Source organism: Exophiala spinifera (genome assembly GCF_000836115.1).
Source record: "Exophiala spinifera strain CBS 89968 unplaced genomic scaffold supercont1.5, whole genome shotgun sequence".
In the NCBI taxonomy this organism is placed as follows: Eukaryota; Fungi; Ascomycota; class Eurotiomycetes; order Chaetothyriales; family Herpotrichiellaceae; genus Exophiala; species Exophiala spinifera.
The window spans coordinates 301531-322615 of record NW_015622517.1 but is presented as its reverse complement, the minus strand read 5'-3'; the positions used below and the strand labels follow the sequence as shown (position 1 = coordinate 322615).

Genomic DNA, 21085 nt, shown 5'->3' with positions numbered 1-21085 from the left:
GCTGCCAATCAGAGGATCCAGAGGCACTGCATTTTACCATGACTAGTGTCAGCATCATTCATAAGTTGCAGCGAGTCGATCATCGATACCGCTTAAGCGAGAACGCTTGAAGATTCTGTCATTTAATACTTGTATTGCTGGGATGAAAGTCTGTCTTAATGGGGATTAGGGATAACTTGGTAGCAATCATATGGATATTCACACAGACTCAACGTCCGTATCATCCCGCAGTGTCTTTCTCTGTCTTGTCAGCCTCCACAGCCTCATCTTTCCTCCACTTTCTCTTGGGTCGACCATGCCACGCGGCCTTGACTCGGCGATCCCATGGCGGCAGCTTTGCGACTCTAGGAAGTCGTTCCAAGAGACGATGATTCTTACGTAGCCGCGTAGGAGTCGAGGGCGAGGTTGAGCCCGGGACGAATGCCTGAAGCCTCCCATGTCTTTTTGGCTCTTGAGGCAGAACCTGGGTATTTCGAGCACGTGTAGCCCTTCGAGGCTTTTCACCTGCATCTTGCAACGACCTGTCGAGTTCTTCGCGCAGCTTTCTCTCTCTTTCGACACGCCTTTCTAGACTCGCGTAGAAGGGGTTGAGGAGAGCTCCTGGTGGAAGATCTGTGTGTCTCGGTTCTTTCAACTCTGTAGTACTGGTAGTATCTGGCTGGCCGAACCAGGAGTCGCTGACGGTTCGCAGACGTGATGCATCACGGCGGATAACGTCCATAGTGTCGAGCAATCGCGCTTCATGTTGGTAGATCCGTTCCTGATACTCAAGATCGTTCTCATGACGATCTTCTCGGTCGATGAATTGCGGCGATCTGTCAACCTGCCCTTCGATCCGCTCCGCTTGTGGGACATCATCGTCTCGATCATACCTTTGTCCGTTGATGATTTCATCCAGATTGCCCAGCTCACCTACGGGAACATGGTCGAGCGGTGAAAAGCTGCCCAGCACACCAGCCCGGTCCGGTGGCGCAGAGTTACGAGGCCGTTTCGGAATGTCTCCAGCAATCTTGAAATCGCGAAGGAGAGTACCCTGGAATTTGTCTTTGAGTCTTGGGATCCGACGGATATAGCGGTACGTCTCAGGTGCGGCAGTCGACAGTTCCAGCATTAGTGCGTCGTCGCCTAAGCGGGTTCGGACACCACTCTTCTTGAGAACCGTGGCAAGACAGACAGCGGTAAGATAGGTCGGCATGGGTAGATCCATATTAACCTTCTCTGCATCCTTCCGCCGCACAAGCTTCTTGGCTCCGGCCTGTAACTCAGAATCATTCGGGATCAGAGCCTTCCCACGAACAAGCAGGCGCCACGCTGGAGCAGACGTGTACATCTTCTCCTCAAAGATTCGAAATGCTTCCACCCAATGCCGCCAATCTCGAGATCGGGTTAACGTTTGAATATAAGCGTTCCAATTGCTATTGGACAAAGAAAACCCGGCCTTTTGGAGTAGTTCCACGATCACGACTGCATGATTGTGCCGATGCTGAAAGTCCAGAGCTCCGAGATAAATATTAATGGCATCTTTCAGGATGAACCTTTGTGCTGGGAGGATGTTCGAAGAAAGGGAGCTGAGCAGGATTTTGCTTTCGTCATCAGATGTTGTTCGTGAAGCAAAGTCGGGAATCATGGAACTAAATTCTGAACCAGGCTCGGACTTCAAGAATTCGACGCCGACCGATGGCTGTTGGGCCTTGGAAGCCTTTCGTTCACTGGCAGCCTGAATAGCACCTTGAAGGAGCTTCACCCAGATTTTTTCCACACCCTCCCAATCGTACCCTTGTGCGGCTACGCGGAGACGCGACACAAGCAGTTCCTTCGAGTCTAGAAAATTGACGTCCACGTCGAGGAACGATAGCCCTGCGAGAGATTCGAACCTTCGAAGTAGCTTGTCTGCCTGTTCCACGCGACCCTTGGCAAGTAGGATACCGACGAGATGTTCGAAGTAGATAGATGGCAAGGCATCTACGGCTCTGCGCCGTCTGAGACCGGGTTGAGGCAATTTGCTGGCACGATCGGCGGTAGTGATCGTCTCCAGGATTTCTGCCAGAAAGTCGACGGACAATTGAGGAGACTGCTTTGCTTCGGGGCTGCGACGACTCTCTAGATGAAGCATGGCAAGATGTGGGCTCCCACCCAGATTTGGAAACCTTTGCAGCATTTCTTGATATACGATGGTTGCCATATCTCGGTTTCCCTCCAATGCGAATCCATGCAAGATAATGGAGTAGTGGAACGGGTTGGCCGTCAGCGCCTGGCTAAGATTCAGCCGTCTCAGAATTTGAGCGGCATCTTTGGTCTTGCCGAGGGCAACAAGTGCCGTCATCAAGGCAGCATAGGTCATGTCGTCAGGCTTGATGCCTAGAGCCTGCATACGATGCTGCACTCGTAGGCAAGCGGTGGAGTCGCGCCGAAAGGCATAGTGGCGTAAGATATAGTTCCACATTTTCACAGGGTTACCCATGTAACCTGCCTTGGATGTTGCCTCAGCAAGCCTTTCTGCTGTGTCTGCTTGGTTGTTCAGACAATATGAGTGTATCAAAGCCGACATCATTTCGTAGTTCCCCCTAGGATCAAGTTGCTGGACTCGTTCAATCATGCTCAGGACTTGCTCAGTGTCGCCACTTCTCGAAACGGTACTCATCAAGGTTCCGAACGTATACTTGTCCGGACAGACGCCCTGGGCCTGCATGTCCCCGAAACGGTCGAATGCTGTTTTAGGATGGCGAGATCGGATGTGAGAATAGAGAATCATATTCCAACAGTATGTGTTTGGCTCTATGCCCCAGAGTTTTAGCCTCTCAAATTCTCGTTCAGCCTTTTCGACGTCACCCAGCCGGGCATATACATAGATAAGAGGCGTATAGAACTCAATCTCTTTAGGGCGCGAATGTGCTTGACAGAGCTGGCCAAAGATTGTTTGGACACCCACAACATCGCCCTGTCGAGCCAGAGCGGTTAACACCTTTTGGTAGGACTTCTTATCTGCCGCTCCATGAACATGTGTAAACTCTCGCAAGCAATATTCATACTCTCGCAGAGAAGAAGCGTCGTCAGCATGCATCGACAACAGAGCGCCGTAAGCAGAAGGGGGAGGTTTGTAGTCGGGAAAGTTCAATCGAAGATTCCGATATACTAGAGTCCCGAGGCCACTTTTATTTGGACGCTTCGAATATTTTAGAAGGGTGTTGAGAATTTCAAGGTGCATCCGCGGATGTAATTGCCCCAAAAGGTGATAGTTGTTCAATGTTCCGAGGAGCCCTGAAGGTGTAATCAAGCTCATGAGGCGACCATTTCGCAGGAGCACATGCAGCAACTTTCGAGCAATGCTCCGCAACTTGCCTGAAAACCGCATCAGCACAGGCGAACGCTCTAAGATGGATGAAGCCAGCTTGTTTATAGCATCAGGGAGATCTCTGTAATCGCTTGCCTGAGAGACTAGTGAGTCCATGTGATGGTCGTGTCTTCGGGTTATATAAGAGGTGGTCCAGATTTCGACAGCATTTCTCCATAGCATGTTTGTGACGAAATGCAGAAGCAAGAACGGACTGCATTCGTGGTTCAAATCCCGGCTGGTCGCTTCGGCATTTATTCTTTGGACCAGACGGAAGTCATCGACCTTCAAGCTGACTTTCACGGCAGTTGTGTAGTCCCGAGCAGTTCTCTCTGACAATGGAATGCTATTGAAGGCTTCATGTACTCCTTTTATCAGTCGAGGCTCAGGATCTCGGAGAGGGAGTGTCTGAGCAAGGAAATGGAACACAGCACTTGCGTATGCCCCTGGATGAGAGAGACGTTGAAAAAGCGCAAAGACGATATCGCCTGAACTAAACTCCTGGAGCGCTTGATCTAAGATCGGTTTGCCAGCCAAGAGCCTGCCCAGCTCTTCTTCAACTTCAGTGTCGGTCTTATTGAACGGAATGTGTGGCTTCCTTGATGATCGATCTGTCAAGTATAGAATGCTGTCTTCTGGGCGGACCTCCCCATGAACGAAGCCATGCATCGAAGGAGCTGGCTGTGCATTGTTTGTATAACCTCTGTTGAGATTCGCGGCGGCGACTGATCGGACAGGGAAAGCATTATGCTTGGTAGGCCGAGAATTGAGGGAAGAAGGCTTTCCAGGGCGCTGTGCGAGACGGTGCGGAGCTTGATCCTTTTGTTGATATCTCGATCGAAGGTCGCGGAGGTACAAAGGCCACCAGGCCGACCCTACGAGGTCATTGCCTCTATTTCTCCAAAAAGCCTGACCAAGAGGTCGGCTTGATCTGATCGGAGGGTCAACGGTTCGCAAGAAAAGTTGGGAGGCTGGCTCAATGCATTGCGAAGTACGCTCTAGCATGGAACGGTTGGAAGCTCGAATTTATCAGTCGGAAGGATAAGATAGAGGTGGTAGGGGTGGTAGAGCTATTTGCCAATGTCATGCGACTTTTTTTTGGAGACTGCAAGACGGAGGATACGATCTGATGGTGTTCGTTCTATGGAGGGTAGTCAATGCATAGTCTCGTTAATAGAGATCCTGCGAGGCCAAGAAAATGAAAATAGAACGCTCAGTAACCGAGTAAGAGGAGAGGAAGGGCTGTGTTCAATTGAGAGCAGAACTGATTGTTTGAGAGACTGAGATGGAGATGGGCGATCCGCGATGTCTCTTGCTCAAAGCGGCGCAGGCACAAAAAGCTCGGCCTCTAGATCGCCGACGCACACACTTGTTAAACGTGGGAGACTACAACAAGCCCCTCCATTACCTGCGCACAACCTCTCTGAGCCATCATGGACATCACCAGTTCGATAGTCTCAGAAAGAGACCGTGCCCTTCTGGGAGGTGATTACAATACCTACCATGCTCAAGCCACGCGGAAAATCCATAATTTGCGCAGGAGACTGGGAGCTGCGAACCGTGGCCGAAAATATACACCAAAATCTCCAGTCACCGTCGAAAACGTCGCAAAGAACGCAGAGTAAGGAGTCGAAGGTGTCACTAGAAGACGGATCATTGACTTGCTTTTAGATGGGTTCAACTCCTTCTTGCCAGTTCTGAGCGGGCTTGGGCGAGCGCCATGACGATGAAAGCGTCACAGTCTGCGGAGAACACGCAGAAGCCGATGCCAGGTTCAACGAAACGCCAGATCGTGTCAAGGCTGAGAAGAGCTATAATTTACGCCGATAACCTTGTTGCTGTCCTCCAAGATCGAAGCACGACTGGCGCATCAGAAATGGATCACTTAGAGGCTCGGGCCTATCTGTCTATGTTGCGAGGTACTCTCGGGTTCGAAAGAGCGCGATGGCAGGCTTGCGTTGAAGCTTACTCACTTGCATACATGGTATACTCTACTCTGGCTCAAGGTTCCAAAACAGACATATTCAAAGATCTATTGTCCGGTATTGTTGAGCCCAGTATGAGATATGCCGCGTATCAAATGAAGATGCCACGCACCAAAGCCGTCAATGAGATAGCCATCGAGAACTTTCCCCAAACTGAAAGTATCCTGCGCAAGGAAATTGAAAACATCAATCCTCAAGCATTTGTCTCTGCTACCGACGCCGCTCCAAGCAGTGCTGGCCCGAAAGAAGTGCCTACCTCCATCTCCTGGCGCGGCCGCAACGTCAAGCTCGAAGATGCCAATATCTCGCAAGCGTTAGGTTTATCCCAGGAAAAGGAAGGCAGTCTGTCTTCGGCTTATAAATCCTTTTGTGCTGGAAGCCTAAGCGTCAAAGACCTTGCAACGGCCTACGAAGAAGTTATCACAGCTCGACAGGATGCTGCTGATGCAACAAAGACCGCGATTGATGAGCTCGCTGCTGAAGGAGTCGAACCCGGCGACTCACGTATGCAATCGCTCCAGATCACACGCACAGCCGTGAATTATGCTGTTATTGAGTGGCGTATTGGTCGTAATCGTGTCCTCTGCGGCGTTGACGATGGTTTGACTTTCGATCCTGAGATCTCAAAACGCTCTGCGAAGAAGCCTCGCAAAGGTGGCAGCACTCGTGAAAGCAAGGAAGAAAGCTCCGGGCGCAAGCTCTCCCGCCTTCGAGAGCGTGTGGCTCTCTATGACTTGATCCTCCAAAGTCTTGACGCTGTCAAAGAACTCCCTGGTATCATAGCAGATACGGCTTTCATTGCGGAACTCGATGCGAAGAGAGCGTATTTCCGAGCCTTGAAATGTCTAGCCATTGGTCGCTCGCAAGCGATCAATTCTCAGATTGTCAACGCACTCGCCCTGTATGCGAAGTCTCTCGAGCTTGCGCAGTCAGCCTCATCTGGCCTGACGGAGGACGCTTCCACCGATATGCCGCCTAGACTTAATGTCTCCTCTTCCGACCTTGGGCGCTCGATCTCTGCTCTGACAAGACTCGTCACTCAATACCGTGCGCTTGCCGACCTGAAAGCCCTTACGCAGTCATCACAACCTACGACAGATCAAACTGTTGCGCAAGCGATCAAGCCTGCCCCACTGATTGAACGCCTTGGTCGAAATGACTATGTCGAGAATGTTGACCTAACTAATCTGGTCAACTACCCTCCCCGTCTCCGACCTGTCCCTGTAAAGCCGCTCTTCTTCGACATTGCTTGGAATTACATTGTATACCCCAGCCAGAAAGCGGCCCTTGAGGGCGAGGTGGCAGCCACCAATGGAAGGCCAGTTGAAAAGGACACTGCTGCCGTGTCGGAGCAGAACCAAGAACAGAAGCCCGCAAAACGAGGATGGTTCGGATTTGGACGATAGCTTTCTCTTGACGACAGTCTCTGAACATGTGCACAAGATATGTGCCTCTCTGAAGATGTCACATGTACGGCCTTCGAGGAAATCGCTAGACAGGATCGCCCAGGTCTAGGATGAAGACCGTGAATTGCTACATGAATAATGCTCAACAAAATGGCTTCGGTGCCAAGCAAGTCTCAGCGATGACACTGCTCGCAGGGTTGTCTCCATCCACATTTACAACTTCCATTTGCCTCCATAGTGCTTTGAGGCCCACGAACCTGCCATATCCTTAGTAAGCAGAACCTTCTCACGTGACATACCTCCATCTTCCACGCATGAGATCTTCTCTCTCGCTCTTGTCATTCCTTCAACTTCTCCTTATCATCATTCGAGGCATAACTCACCCTTGCTCGAAATTGGCACTACCTCGTCCTGCCAGAGACTGGTGCTTCCGACCATCTGGTCCTAGCGCGATTCTCGTCACAAGTTTCCCCGATTCTGCAGAGGCGGGATTCACAAAACCCAATCTTGAGCTGGAGATTCACCCCACCAAACGCTTTTTTGGTGACAGGTTGGCGCCGTTCCAATCATTGTGGCTCAAATCGTACACGCCTCTCCGGCGACGGAATGACACCACCTGCAAAAGTGACTGGTCTAGACTTTGTCGTGACCTCACCCCAATTTACTGTACGCCTTCAACCAGATGGTCAAGGATCTTCCCGTGCCGTTTGGAGTCTGAATCTTCCGTCTCTCAAAGCGAGTGAACAGCCACGGTAACGACTCACTTCTGCTGTGCAGTTGCCCATAATGTGTCTGGCCACAAGACAGCGCCTTGGTTTCGTATGCACCAAGACTTGACCCCAGTACTGCTGAAGGTTGGCGGCTGATTCTGGGCAAACCTTGTTGAGCGGCCCTTTCGAGCACCTCTTCCTCTCTGATCAATTTTGCGTAAAACTCTCCTTCCCCAAACTTCTCCTTGATGCCGGGTGTGCAATTTCCACCATGAGAGTCGCTGGCCTCTCCTATCGCCGAATTGTTGCTTCTATCTTTCTTTCAATCGTGTTCTTCTGGTATTTCTTGCCCGTGAGAGATCGTGAACCGCAGGAGGTCACCTCGGCGCTATTGCAGCAAGAATACCCTTTGCTGTACAGGCATGTGCACAGTTTCAAGGGAACTGGAGGCAGTGAGTCGCCCTGCAGTTGAGGCGCTCAGCAACTGTGCGACTACAATTAGCCCTTCCACTCTATCCTTTAACCCTCTGTACTGGCCGAATCGAGCACCTGCTAACTATTGACAGCATGGTATATTCCGCCGCACTGGTTGCCTGCTCCAAACATTCAACCAGAGAATATCGTGGATGCAGCTCTGTTAGCCTCCGAAGCTGCCAATGCCAGCAAGCATCGCAAGGTACACAACTCTGGGATCCCCTTGATTCTTCATCAGACCTGGAAGACTCGTCGTGCGAACAAATGGACCGATCTCTTGCGAAACAGCGTTGAAAGCTGGTTGAAACACGTGGTTCGTGACGACATGGCCTATTTCTTCTGGGAGGACGACGGCATCATGCAATTTCTCAATGAATTTGAACCCGATTTTGCTGAAAGCTTTGTCGACTTGCCAGCTAATGTGGAGCGAACGGACGTCTTTCGAATTCTGGTAGTGAAATGGTTTGGCGGCATTGTATGGCACTACAAAACCTGTCATGCTGTGCTATGCGCCCGACTAACACCTTATAGTACGCCGACGTGGACACTCGCCCATTGCGAGAACCCAAGGGCTGGATCACTCGTGAAGATATCGCGCCTTGGACTGATCCTGTGACGAACAAGACCTTTAGTTCCACCAATCCAGTCAGTCTAGTCTTCGGTCTTGAAGCAGATTGTCCTCCCCTGTCGGATGACTATTGGCGCATGGGCTACACCTATCCCGTACAACTTACACAATGGGCGCTTGCATCTGCGACGGCACATCCGGTACTTCTTCATTTCATGGATATCCTAGTTCACCGGCTCGGCGAGATCGCTGCACAGAATAACGGCTCAATTACAACACCCTCGGCTATCAAGGAGCTTCGTCGCATCGGTCCACTGGCACTCACTGGTCCTGAAGCGGTGACAACTGCCACAAAATCTTGGTTGAAAGCCGAGGCAGGACTGCGCTGGAATGCTTTGACGGGACGGCATGACGGCGGGCGCAGCAAGCTAGTCGAAGACGTCCTAATCCTCCCCATTACAGGATTCAGTCCCGGACGTGGTCGGTATGGTAATATGGGCTCAAAACCCGTGACCGATCCTGCCGCCAGAGTCTGGCACCAAGCACAAGGAAGCTGGCGCTCATTCGATGCGACGGCCGAATTTGGTAAAGTCTGCCGCACCCTGTTTGGGTTGTGCAAAGATTGGTCAAAAGGACAGGATTGAGGTTTCATCACGTCAACGGCAGCAGGTCTGTGGGCATTATGTCCCGCTAGGCTACTTTAGATGTTATTCGAGTCGTAACATCAGCGTCCACCTACTGGTTAAGCGATTGAAGACTCGTAAACGGCAGGCCAAGGTCATGAAGCATGGGTCTCTACTAGCAGTAGAGCTTGCAATGGGATGGTGCTTTCCCACCAGCGCGCAGGGAGACCCAACAGTCAGCTGTCCGAGCAGACGCATTGACAAAGATTGAATTCCGAGGCACAACATTACGTCTGGTGCGGCGGCTTCGAAGCTCATTGAAACCCAAGAGTAGGCCTTATGCAGGACTTGACGGGATATGTCTCTCACATATCAAATGGTGGTGTCTCTACGCTGCCAATCTGTGTTGTATATGATCAAACGAGACATGTATCATACTCGTGCTGGTCGCCTGCGTAAGGGACTGGCGCAACCTACAACACCATGGGACCAAAGCCTGGGAGGGCCAAGTTGATCCAGAAGTACACGATGTACCAGGTTTGAAACTGTTGCACATTAACGAGGTCGATGTTGCAGTAGCCTCGTCGTGCGCTGTAGTAAGGTGGGAACGAGAAGAAGGATGATCTTATTGTCAGGCATTATTCTTGAGTTGATACTCTGTAGCCAAAGCCTACCTGCAAAGACTCCACGCAATCGCGTCCTCACCCCTCTGTTCTGTCCTTAGGTCATCACATCTACCATCCAATTGAAGGGACGGTGGGTACGAAGCCAGCTGCCCTTCTCATCACAAGGCTCACAGGGCCGAAAGATACCGAGCTCTCAGTGGTATTCAAAGATACCTATCTAGGAACTAGGGGTGATGTAAAGGTGCTTAGACTTGGAGACTCCGTAGGCCGCTATCTTGACAAGTAGACAGGTCAGTCAACAAATCGTACTTGATCCGAACCGTTTCGGCCGAAGCAAGCATCACACCGAACGTGCCCTGCCTCATACCGAATGTGTTGGATGCTGAAACCTTCCTGGACCTCGCGCTGTGACGTGGCATCGGCGGACAGGGAGACCAGATCAACACTTGAGTCGGTGGTAACCACTGAGATGTTGTCTCCGTCTGTAGGCTCGAGTGGCAAGGTGCTTTGCGTTGTCAAGGAAGAAGCAATACCTCGTGTGTTGTTCGTGTGTTGTCATGAAGGGAGCAATAACAAAGGTCCAAACACGTTCCACGCGCTTTAGTTCGGCCTCGCCTTGGCAGTTCTGTCACCTCAACTCCCTGGCTAATGCGCGCTTCGCTGTTCACCACGTCAGCAACGAATATGTCCAGTGGTTGACTCTCCAACAGAATGCACGCTCGACTAGATGGCTGCGTTATAAAGTAAGCACGGTCCGTGACAGTATCCTAGGCCCCCAGTATGCCTCCAAAGCCTTCTGTTCGAGGAGAATACATCGAGACTGTACGTCGTTCTCCCGGGCATCCTCGTCCTGCCGAACGCAGCCTCGAGTCTGTTTCTGATGGCTCTACCAGGAGACAGGCAACAAGATTTCACGGAAGGCTAGCGTTCTCGGCCCTCGCCATATCATCCTTGCCGGGAAATGCGTGATACAGCAAGATGTCGTGATCAGAGGCGACCTCGTCCGGCCGCCGCAGCCTAAACCTCCCACACAACAAGGTGATCAGAAATCGACGACGCAGGATCAGACGTCGATACATCTCGGACGCTACGTGTTCATCAGCCCCGGATGTACCCTCCATCCTCCCTCTCGTCTCACAACGGTTGCAAATCCCAACGGTGGTGAGCCACAGCAGATCATGACCTATTTCATGCTCAGGATATCCGACTACGTATACATTGGCCCCAATACGCATGTTCGCGCAGCGGAGATCAAGAGCAATGTTTACATCGGGGCAGACTGCACAATTGGAAATATGGTCATCATCAAGGACAACGTCAAGATCTTGGATGGCACGGTGCTGCCAGCGAACACCGTTTGGGCTGGCGGCACAATCATTGCAGGCCGCCCAGGAAGAGTCGTAAGTGAGATTGGTGAGGGTTGGGCTGCCAGTGTTGCGAGTGGCTCAACGGTAGATGAGGGTGTAGGTGTTAGGAGCAGAGAGAGGTGGGCAGCAGTTGGAAACAAGCGGTGAAAGGCACACGAAGGCCAGCCGTGATACAGTGCGATATCAGTCGCGAACGTACAGGTTTGTTGATCATCAGCGATAGAGTGACAAAGGAAATACCAACATCCCATTCTATCCTCGAAACCCCGTCGATTTCGACTCCGAGCAGCAGCGTTGACAATTGCTTAACCCCCATACCATCAGACAATCCAACCCCATCACCCAAGGAAATATCAAACAAAACACTCAAGCTCACATATGTTTCAGATCAATAACTTCGTCTGATAACAACTCCGCACTTCTGCTTTTACTCCTTCGGCCCAGCGTCCTGTACTGGTTTTTCAATTTGCAGCTCTCAAAGTACGGCAAGTCGACCTTGCGACTCCCTGTTTTTCTCTGGCCAATGTTCTGGGCTTGCTTCGCGATGTTGAAATTGAGAATTGTTCTGCAAAGCTTGTCGGTTATGTGGTGATTTTCTTCACGATGCGTACGAGTCAAGCTGTCCGTTCCCGAGGTGGTCGAATCAGGACGACACGCGTCTGCACCAGCGCTTTTTCTGGTAGATCGAATGTTCGAGTTCGTCCCTGAATGGTGCTTGTTCTGGATACCGGCTGCGGCTCCTTCACTTGGCTGATTTTGCACGTCTCCAGGTATAGGGTGTGGTCTGAGGGGAACGGGATGCAACGAGTATGTCCCTTTCGCGACTGGGCGGATGGCGAAGTCCACAGATTCGCTATTGCAGGTCTTGTCAGAGGTAGTAGATGCTTGTACTCGACGTGGTCGGAGGGGTACCGGCACGAGGCTGGCACGCTGGAAGTTAATTTTCTGAGCGAGGTGGACAGGAGGGGGGCTTGGGAGGCCAGACATGTACTCCTCGAGCCGTCCATCTGCCTGCGCCTTGGCATCGCTCTCTGCATTTGCTTTTGCCTCTGCGTCTGCTTTTGCTTTTGCTTTTGCTTCTGCTCCAGTCGGCCGGGTCAGAGCTTGGATGCCGATACCCTGTTTTGGTTGAACCAAAGTCATACTCTCCGGCGACGGCCGAGGCCAGCCTCTGCACACCGTGACTGCATCAGGCCCTAGCCTTGAGGATGTGCACAATCTCGTCACGACAGAACCGAAAATCCACTTGTCGTTGTGAGCAATTTCAGCACGGCCAGCGTCAATTCCCTTTCCAATCTCAAGATCCACGCCTTCAGTTCGCGTTTGTCGACAGATTTCCCACGATTGTGCGACGCCAACAACCAGTACTACTCCCGCAACAGCTCCTAAAACAACTACAGTGACCCAATACATCCTCCTTCTACCACTGGCGACTCTTCTCAGAAGATCGGAAATGTTTCTGATGCTCCTCAACTCGAAAGAAAGAGATGTGAATGGCCATCCATCGGGAGTGGTATTGCGAGCAACTCGATTGTTAATAAGAGTCTTCAATGACAGAACGTTCATTTTCGGTTTGCGTCTTTGGCAAAGGCTCTACGAGACTCTCGACACATTGTATCGCTACCATTTCTTTGTGTCCATGGATCGGATCAAAATGCACAATCTGCGACGGTCTTACCTCTTCCAGCACAACCCCCTTCGAGTTCCAGACTTCTTTGTTGTTCGAGCATCCGATCCTCTCAGAGAGCCCCTGGTGTCACAAGACCGTGTTGTTTGCCTTCCCTCCGACAGCGGTGCCAGGCAGGCATCTGCCAAAAGCCTGGCCATGGAGGGCATACTTACCACGAGTCATGCCCTGAGTTATGCACCTGCCAGCTCCCACGTTATCTTTGGAGAGGATAAAAGATGGTCCCGTCATACTGTACCTAAAGACTCTAGAGATTCTCGACCATGCTCTATGCCACATACTCAAATCATTTGTGGCACAGAGAAGGGTCATGAGTCAAGATGTTGTTACATTTGTCATTCCTTCAAAGATACAGAGTCCAGACAACTCTCGGCCCTGGATCAAAGCGATTCCTCTGGGTTCTCACAGTTTGAAACAGTTTCAGTCTACGTTAAGATAACAGCTAGACATGCCTCTTATTGTCGACTGTGGCCAAGCAGTCTGACATCAGAACATGGGAGACGTATCTTAATCTTAACGTCGCAAACTGTCAACAAGGAGTACACCGAGAATTACTCGCTCCATCGCGCTAGCCACTAACAAGGGTTCTGGCTAGTGAGCCAAGATTGTCTGATCTCGACGTTGTGAACTGTCTCAGGAAAGACCTCGCAGATGTGTCCTAGAAGACATCACAAGGCAGCCCGCGCACGCCCGTTCATTTTCCCAGCGGCTTCTACTGTGGATCTGGCAGTCTCAATAGGTACGTGGATAGTAGACAGGCCAGCATGAGATGACGTGCTCCAACTTCTGACGAGTCACCAGGTAGATGAAGGGATCAGCAATCTCTCCCTAGTTCTACGGTTAGCAACTCACAGGACATCTGTAAGGAAACTAACTCACACATCACTTTCACCAAGAAGATCGAAGGCAACCCGAGGCTCTGAAGCCTACACGACATTATTACCAGCTTCCGCCCACACTCACGGCCAAAGAGGTTATTTTCGTGGGGCGCCGCCGCTGTTTTCGCTTCCTTTCGTTTTTCTGCTTTTCTTTTCTGTTTTATTTGTTTGTTCTGTCGTCTTTTCTCATCCGTACACGCTGATGAAATTGCTGGAAGAGAGTCCAGAGTCGCAGACCGTTCAGATTTCTGTTCTTACGATGCAGAAGATTCTGTAGCGGAATATTTAGGAGGACGTCAAAGGAACCCCTGAGAGAGGCACGCATAGTGTCTCGGCTCTGGGTTGCAGACGGTCCTCCATTTCCATTATACCTTTCTTATATCCTACGGTTCTGGACCCTCTCAGCCTGTACGCGCTGACCAAATTTCCTGCGAGGAAGAGGGTCCAGAGTCGCAGGTGTTCGTCCCCTGTGCCGGGTTGGAAGGGGTTTGCGGGGGATGAACCCTATGGAGGACTCGTATGATTTGCGAGAAGAGCAGTCAATATCTTGCGTGCTCCTCCTATGTCTTTATTAATGATGCTGGGGCCCTCAAGGCCTTTTCGTTTCTTCGGTGAAAGAAGTCAGGAAAGAGAAATAGTCGAGGGCACCTACGGAATTATTTTACGGCCGCCGACGACACCTCGTCACTCTACGCATTGACCAATTGTGGGTGCTGATAGGTGCCTGGGTCGTTTTATGGCTGTTCGAACGGTTTTTTTTGGTGGAGAGAGAATGGAGCGCAAAACATCCGGAGCTCTATTGGGAGTCGTCGCTTGTCAACTGTTGGGCGAAATTCAGGGCCCGCAGCCTGTACGTGCCTACTAAACTGCAGCGGCTGATCTATATGGCTCAAGGACAATATGGAGGTCTAATTTACGCCGTCGGCCTCCTCGGGATGTCAAGAGTCGAAGTCTTCGGAAAGCACGGAAGGATTGAGCCGATCACACCAATGCCGAAGATCGTCAGGCATCCTCATGTTCCAGGTCTGAGGGTGGAGTAGGACCAAGGTGAGGATCATCCTGAAAGGGTTTGGAAGAGCAACTAGGCCTGTGGCTAGTTCGGTGCTTTCATCTTGGTCGACGGGCCGCGGAATTTCGCCAGAAGGGACTCTGGTCGGAATTCGATTTGATGGATGGACGTAGGGTGTGGGTGTGGGTGCGTGGCGAACAGTGACACATTGAGAGTGAGGACAAAAAGGTGAGGAGCGACAGAATGCGAAGGCTGCATACAACAGAAACCTCTGAGAGATGTTCATCTCTGTGGTGGATAGCTAGGTCGGGCAAAATCAGATAATAGCCACTGAACCTTCCTTAGGTTTGGTGAAGGGTCTTGAGAGTGTGAGAGTGACATGGCAACCGCAAACATCCATTCGGGACAAATTGGCCCAAAGAAAAGAAAAGGATTGGACAGAATCAGGAAGAATCAAATCAAGACGCGTGTGTGTGTGTGGTTTGGGGCTCGCAGCTCTTTTTTTCTTTTCCATTTACGAGTTGCTCCTCGTGTTACCTCTAGTAGTAGTAGGTATCAAACAGATGTAGCTTGGTGATGCTGACATGGAGTGCAACTTTGAGCGCCTAGGTGTCTGAATTGCCTTCCCAACCGACCTACACGGCGTCCAAGAGTGGTTCCACCAGTGTGTGGTTCGCTGCCCAGGTACCCTACCGTTTTGGAGTGTCTGCACAGCTGTCAGGGGCTTCTGAGGTGCCGGTGTCGTCAGAGTTGAGTGGTCGTGCCTACGTAGGTAGGTACAGGCGGTTTTTGGGAAGCAAGCAAGCACATCTACGTAGGTGCCCGATAAGTATGCGTCGTCGGCGTATATAGTTAGTGTGCATACCGATTATTTACTGTCTTGCGAAAGAGGGACGGACGGACTAGTTGGTTAGCATACCGAAGACTGACCGACCGACTAACTTCAGTTACCTTGAGGGTAAACCACCACTGAACTGGTTGGGTGTCTTCCCGTACGTTCCAGGGCACCTAAGGTGTCGGTGTTGTGCGTCTTGGGCATTTATTTTCTCTTCGGTGATACTCCTCGGAGGTACGGGTGGGGAGGAATGAGTCGGTAAACCGAATCCAGAATGATGAAGACGGGGACGGGTGGACGGTGGACGTTGTGAACATGTGGATGTCGGATGCTGAACGAACAGGATATGAAAATATGTACTCAAATATTTCCACCACGGGCTGGACTTGAGAGTAAATCTACGGAGGACACGCCCCCCTCCTTCCCTCACCCCTGCTGAGATCTGTGCTTTTTGTATAATCGTCACTCATCGATCATGACGAACGCGTAACTGACTCATACCAAAAAAAGAAAAATAAAGGGCATAATCCCTCCCCCCCCGAAAAAAAATAAAACCATTTCAGAAAACCAGATACCCACAAATGGCATGGCGACTTGTGATGTAGCGTACATGGTGTCACCCCCCTCGGGCCATATCTACCTGGGTAAGAAAAGACCGTCCGAATCCAGAAGTAGGAAGTTCCGACGATGATAATACGCTTGTTGAAAAACCACGACGTCTCTCCAAAAGACACCGATCCGCGTCGCAGGCCATTTCTCCACGTCGTCTCTGGCCCCGTCCCGCCCCGTGTCGAGATTGGAGGGAGGGCGCAACTCAAGTCGACAAAGATGAACTTGACGAACTTGACCAACTCCACCGGCTCTCGATCTCGGTGTACGCTCGGTGCACATATGGACGCCCAAGCTCGATGTTATCGAGCATGGACCTATGGTTCCTCTGTCGTCTCCAAGAAGAAGAGTGTCGTGACGGACAATGACGACCGCAAACGCCAACAGCGACACGACGATGACCATCACCAGCAGCAGCACCTTCGATGACAGCCCCTGCGTGGTCACGGACACGTTGTGCACGTGCAGTACGCCGCGCTTGACGGAAGGCCGAAGGAGACCTATGAACAGAAGTTCTCCCGGTGTCAGCATTAGAGACAAGGCTCCTGTACGGCGGCAGGCGTTCTTCATGAGAATCGTCGCGCGAGTAAGGTGGTGGGAGGGGGATATGTGCCCTTGGTGGCTCGGCGATCTCGAGGTCGAAATTGATGTCGAAGTCGATGTTGACATCCAATGCCGTCGTCATGGTGTTCGGTCTGATGACTGAAGTCCTAGCACTGCTATAACCATTACTATTGTACGTTGCTCGAGGCGTAGATTCAGTTCGTTCATGCTCATGCCCGTGATCACGATCACTATCACGCTGGGGTGCGACAGTCGAGTATGCTGGTGGCGGCTCTGTGACGGCGGTGGTGCTGGCGGCGACGGCGGCTGCAGAAGCTCCTGTTGACCAGACTCGTCCTCCGGCCTCCAACTCAGCTTCGAGGATGCCTTGGTACCAGTCGCCTAACGGGTCGGTCCGGGCGTGGGCGTGAATTTGTTGCCGGTGTCTTTCATGGTAGCATTTGCGAATGTGGAAGCCTACGATGACAACGCCCGTGACCATGCCAACTGTGGCCAAGAGGATGAGTGTGACGGTGGTGGACGTCGATTCCATTTTGATGCGAGAGTGGCAAGAAAACCAGGAAGACGAGGATGGGGATTATCGTGGTCAGGAGCAGACTGTAGCGCGCGACTGTAGCGCGATGCAACTGAATTGTGAATGGGTATGGCGGTGGTCTCAGAGATGGAATTTAACGGCTTCTTCTTGTGTGTATGTGTATCTGATGGGAGAGCATCAAACACATCGACGCCCTTTGTAGACATGGGAAGGGAAAAGGTCCTCATGAGTAACTTTGGCTCTCTCATCTAAATCACCTAGAAAGATTGGTAGAGTTGTAGAGTAACAATGGCGGAGGAGCATGCTTCCTTGCGGAACAGGCACCGGAGCCATCGTGAGGACCTACTTGAATTTGAGTTGATATTGTCTTGATGTAGTTGAAAGGTACAAAAGGCGCAAATACAAATTTGCCCAAGTAAGTTTCGAGGCATCACAAAACCCTTGGATGGATACCGTGTACCATACAGTTCTCCTCTTGAAAGTTTGAGGTGGATGAGATGTTTGCTTGCATCACTACCTTGAAGACGACGCGGTTGCCTTGTTGTGACCTCTGGTGGTTCGTGGCCAGCGGTAGTTTCATGCAAGCCGCAGCACCACCTGCGCTTGCGTGCGTGCGTGCGTGCGTGCGTGTGTATTTGTGAAGAGAGTGTACCTACCGTCTTTTCATCCCTCTCCTATGCTAGGGAGTTTTCTCCAGCCCGTGACCGGATCGGAGGAGTCCGTTTCTTGGATAAAACTCCCGTTCAGATCGAGCTCGAGGACCGAGTCACATTTCCCGAGTCTCGAGTCTGTGATGGGAACTCGCTGAATACAAGCGAAGCAACTGCCAGGGCTCATGTACTTACCTCGTTGCGTGGGGGGTCATGTGGGCACCAGCAGCAATCAACAAAGAATGTCCGTTGCAGAAATCTCGCACTGAAGGTAATCTTCCTCAAGAATGCGCAAGGACATTCATCTCGGTTTAGCAAACATTGATTGTATCCTTACAATACCCGTTTTCACCCGAGTCACAGCTGCATCGCCCTTTGTATCGGTTAAATGGTGCTACGAGATTGGGTGCAATCTCGATCTCTCTGAGCCTGGTACAGAGTATGGTTGGTCCGATGTCCATATTTCGCTTATTCTTAACCAGGAGGTACGGTACAAGTTGAGTCTGCCATTGCACTAGACAAGCTATGGGCCGGGAACGAAAAGGATCAAGTCCTGTTCTTGTGTTGGCGGACTTCGATGGGTAAAACGAGGCAACTCGGCAGGAGGTGGGAAGAAGCTGTAGCGAAACAAGGTGTGGCACAGTCCGTGCTTCTCCCAGCCACATGCGTTGGTCAGCTTGGGCCACCAATATCGCACCGCCACGATCATCGCTCGCTCCGTGCACCAAAACGATTAAAGATGATAACGGGTCGAATTTATTGGTGGCGGGATGCCCGAAGTCGAGACCCTGGGGAAGCTGAAGCCTGATTCCTTGCACTGCTTCTCAACCAGTCGATAATTGAAGCGAGAAGGTGATCAATAATGACCATCAGAGTCGCCATTTGTCCAGAGCTGGCTGGAGAGGTCTGGGTAGATAGCATTCTCGGACAAGATCGTCCCTCAGACGCAGACAGACCCTGTATTGCCTGCCAGGAGTCATGTGTGGAGGAATTATTGGTCACTGGATCTGGCCTTTTGATTATTGTCCTATCAAAAAGATCTTCCTTCTCCCACCTTGCATGAACACAAGGCACGGGATCGAACTTGTCGCATCTGAGCGATAGGTTCGCATGGACTGCGGGAAGGGGAGGGTGTCAGCGGCATGTGCTTCACCTTGACCACCAAGATCGTCCCGCGACTGGTGGCTACAGGTTTGTGGTCGTGCTCGTGGTACGTGTAGACTCGGGTTGGTTAGTCGCGGGGTATGAGGAAGAGAGAGCACGTCGAAGGGCGAAGATAGCATCGTGGCTGTGTCAGCGGTTCTGTTGCAGTTGAGGTGGCAGACCAGGGATTGTGAGACTGGTCAGGAGGTTTGGACATGTGCTATCTCAGAAGCTGAGACAGGAACAGCACCGGCGATGACTGGCTCTGCGCGAAGTCCTGGTAAAGGCAAGGAGGACACATTTCCGTTAGGCGCGCGTCGAGGAAAGGAAGCAGCCGAGGAGAGAGGGGTTTCACCATTCGACGAACCGAGCACGCGAGGTCTAGAGGCCCCTGAAGCGCGTCGCAGGCGAGGAGACAGTAAGGAGTAACGGCCCAGCCAACCAGTGTGTGTCAAAGCGTGTCGGGCGTCTGTCTCGCCTTTTGCGGCTCGCATTTTTGCCTCTACGGAGTCGACCAAGAACCACTCCCAAAGCATCCAATCCACCGTCGCTGGAGACGGAGGACGAATGGCCATTCCAGAGGAGTCGATGCCGAGCAAAATAGCAACAGGAACAGCGACAATCTGCCTGATCGTCGGGTGTCGCTCTGTGAGGAACAGCATTATTGTCCGTAGGGCCATCCGTGGATTGGGCATCATCTCCTGGACGGACTAAGTACGTACAGTAGTAACTCGGCTGGAGGTCGTGACGGCGGCCTGGTGCAGATATTCACTGGCCTGGGAGACAGACAGCAGCTGGCACTCACTCAGCCATCCATCGAGCCGTCAATCCGTCCATCCATCCATCCATCAATCCCATGCGCTGCGTGGATAGTTCAGAGACTTAGAGTTACTCCCTGCGCTCCCTTGCCCCCGTAGCTGGACATGCGAAGTCTCAAATGAGACGCCCTCACGCGGTCGCCCTCATGCCGACCGGTCATTTTCTTTGTTCTAAGCTTCGTGGTCATCTGCAAGGGTCAGCAAGGGAGAGGTTGTAGCTTGCGTGCATGGCAGCCGCCCAGCCCAATCCGCTCGCCTCTACCGCAGCCGCCTACACCGCCCGAAACACGGTGCGGTATACAATAGGCCTCTCTCAGCCAACTACCCTCCCTCTCTGCGACCGTTTCCATTCATATCTAGTTCTCATTCACCGCAAGCGCCCATTCAGTAAATAGCCTGCCATCCGCCCTAGCTGTGCGCTTCCAGCATCGACATTCTTCCATATAACACCCGTCACTTCTTCATCACATCTCGTCTCTTTTTTCCTCTGCCATCACTCTGTCCAATCCCACCATCTCCGAGACGAACCAACTCCGTAAGGCACGACACGCTATCTCGGCCTGCATTCAGCCACCAGACACCCCTGTCTTGCCCGCGCAGCCAAAAATCGACACACTACCGCAAGCCATCGTCCGGGGCTGGTCTCCCCACCTAGTCAAGCCTTTTTCAGCGCCTCACTAATTCCTTTCGGGCCCTGTCCATCAAGTCGCAGGACAAGAGGAGGGACAAACACCAGCGACAGCCTTCAACGGTCAGGGGTTGGTCCAGCCGTCTGAGAAAAAAACCCTAGTTGCTGCTCCATCCTGCGCTCTGTTCCTGGAGTTTATCGGTAGCCTAGTGCCTCTATCCACTAGCCGCAAGTCCCAGACACCTCCATATCCCCACCACCGTGCAGTTGCTACATCACTCTTGTGCACTGTTCAGGAGTCCTGGCGAGTCTGGCTCGACACAAGCGTGCTCACCTCAAACACAGGAGCAACATCCTGGGCCGTGCCCGTCAACCCTGTCTTGTTCTTAGATCGACTTCCGACCCTTCAACTTCTTAATTGAAGGGGACCCAGATCGAGCTCAGACCTCTTCTCTTCTGTCAGTCTTGCTGGTCAAGCCGTGCTTCACTTGGTCTGCGCTCACCTAATACCAACCACCTCAGCGTGTCAAATACCTGTCGCAGTGGCCTGTCACCTTCACTTCAAGAGTCCTTCACTTTGATAGCCCGGACTCTCCAGATAAGGGTGATCCGAACCACGAGACCATATACTCCTGACCT

At 51.8% G+C, this 21085-nt stretch overlaps 6 protein-coding genes across 6 annotated transcripts; 3 read left to right on the top strand and 3 right to left on the bottom strand.

Annotated features, from left to right (window-relative positions):
- Positions 1-220: 220 nt before the first annotated feature.
- On the bottom strand, positions 221-4336 carry PV08_06702 (uncharacterized protein; the record flags this gene model as incomplete). Its single annotated transcript, XM_016381035.1, has 1 exon — positions 221-4336. One exon carries the CDS (start codon positions 4334-4336, stop codon positions 221-223), a length of 4116 nt encoding a protein of 1371 aa, XP_016234137.1.
- Positions 4337-4764: 428 nt separating this feature from the next.
- On the top strand, positions 4765-6722 carry PV08_06701 (uncharacterized protein; the record flags this gene model as incomplete). Its single annotated transcript, XM_016381034.1, has 2 exons — positions 4765-4952; positions 5003-6722. The coding sequence occupies 2 exons, from the start codon at positions 4765-4767 to the stop codon at positions 6720-6722; spliced, it is 1908 nt and encodes a 635-aa protein (XP_016234136.1).
- A 981-nt stretch (positions 6723-7703) lies between these two features.
- Positions 7704-9118, top strand: PV08_06700 (uncharacterized protein; the record flags this gene model as incomplete). Its single annotated transcript, XM_016381033.1, has 3 exons — positions 7704-7884; positions 7999-8381; positions 8438-9118. The coding sequence occupies 3 exons, from the start codon at positions 7704-7706 to the stop codon at positions 9116-9118; spliced, it is 1245 nt and encodes a 414-aa protein (XP_016234135.1).
- Positions 9119-10503: 1385 nt separating this feature from the next.
- PV08_06699 (uncharacterized protein) lies at positions 10504-11237 on the top strand (the record flags this gene model as incomplete). The annotated part of the gene is made up of 2 exons (XM_016381032.1): positions 10504-10545; positions 10617-11237. The coding sequence occupies 2 exons, from the start codon at positions 10504-10506 to the stop codon at positions 11235-11237; spliced, it is 663 nt and encodes a 220-aa protein (XP_016234134.1).
- Positions 11238-11462: 225 nt separating this feature from the next.
- On the bottom strand, positions 11463-12656 carry PV08_06698 (uncharacterized protein; the record flags this gene model as incomplete). The annotated part of the gene is made up of 1 exon (XM_016381031.1): positions 11463-12656. One exon carries the CDS (start codon positions 12654-12656, stop codon positions 11463-11465), a length of 1194 nt encoding a protein of 397 aa, XP_016234133.1.
- Positions 12657-16313: 3657 nt separating this feature from the next.
- Positions 16314-17204, bottom strand: PV08_06697 (uncharacterized protein; the record flags this gene model as incomplete). The annotated part of the gene is made up of 1 exon (XM_016381030.1): positions 16314-17204. One exon carries the CDS (start codon positions 17202-17204, stop codon positions 16314-16316), a length of 891 nt encoding a protein of 296 aa, XP_016234132.1.
- Positions 17205-21085: the final 3881 nt, after the last annotated feature.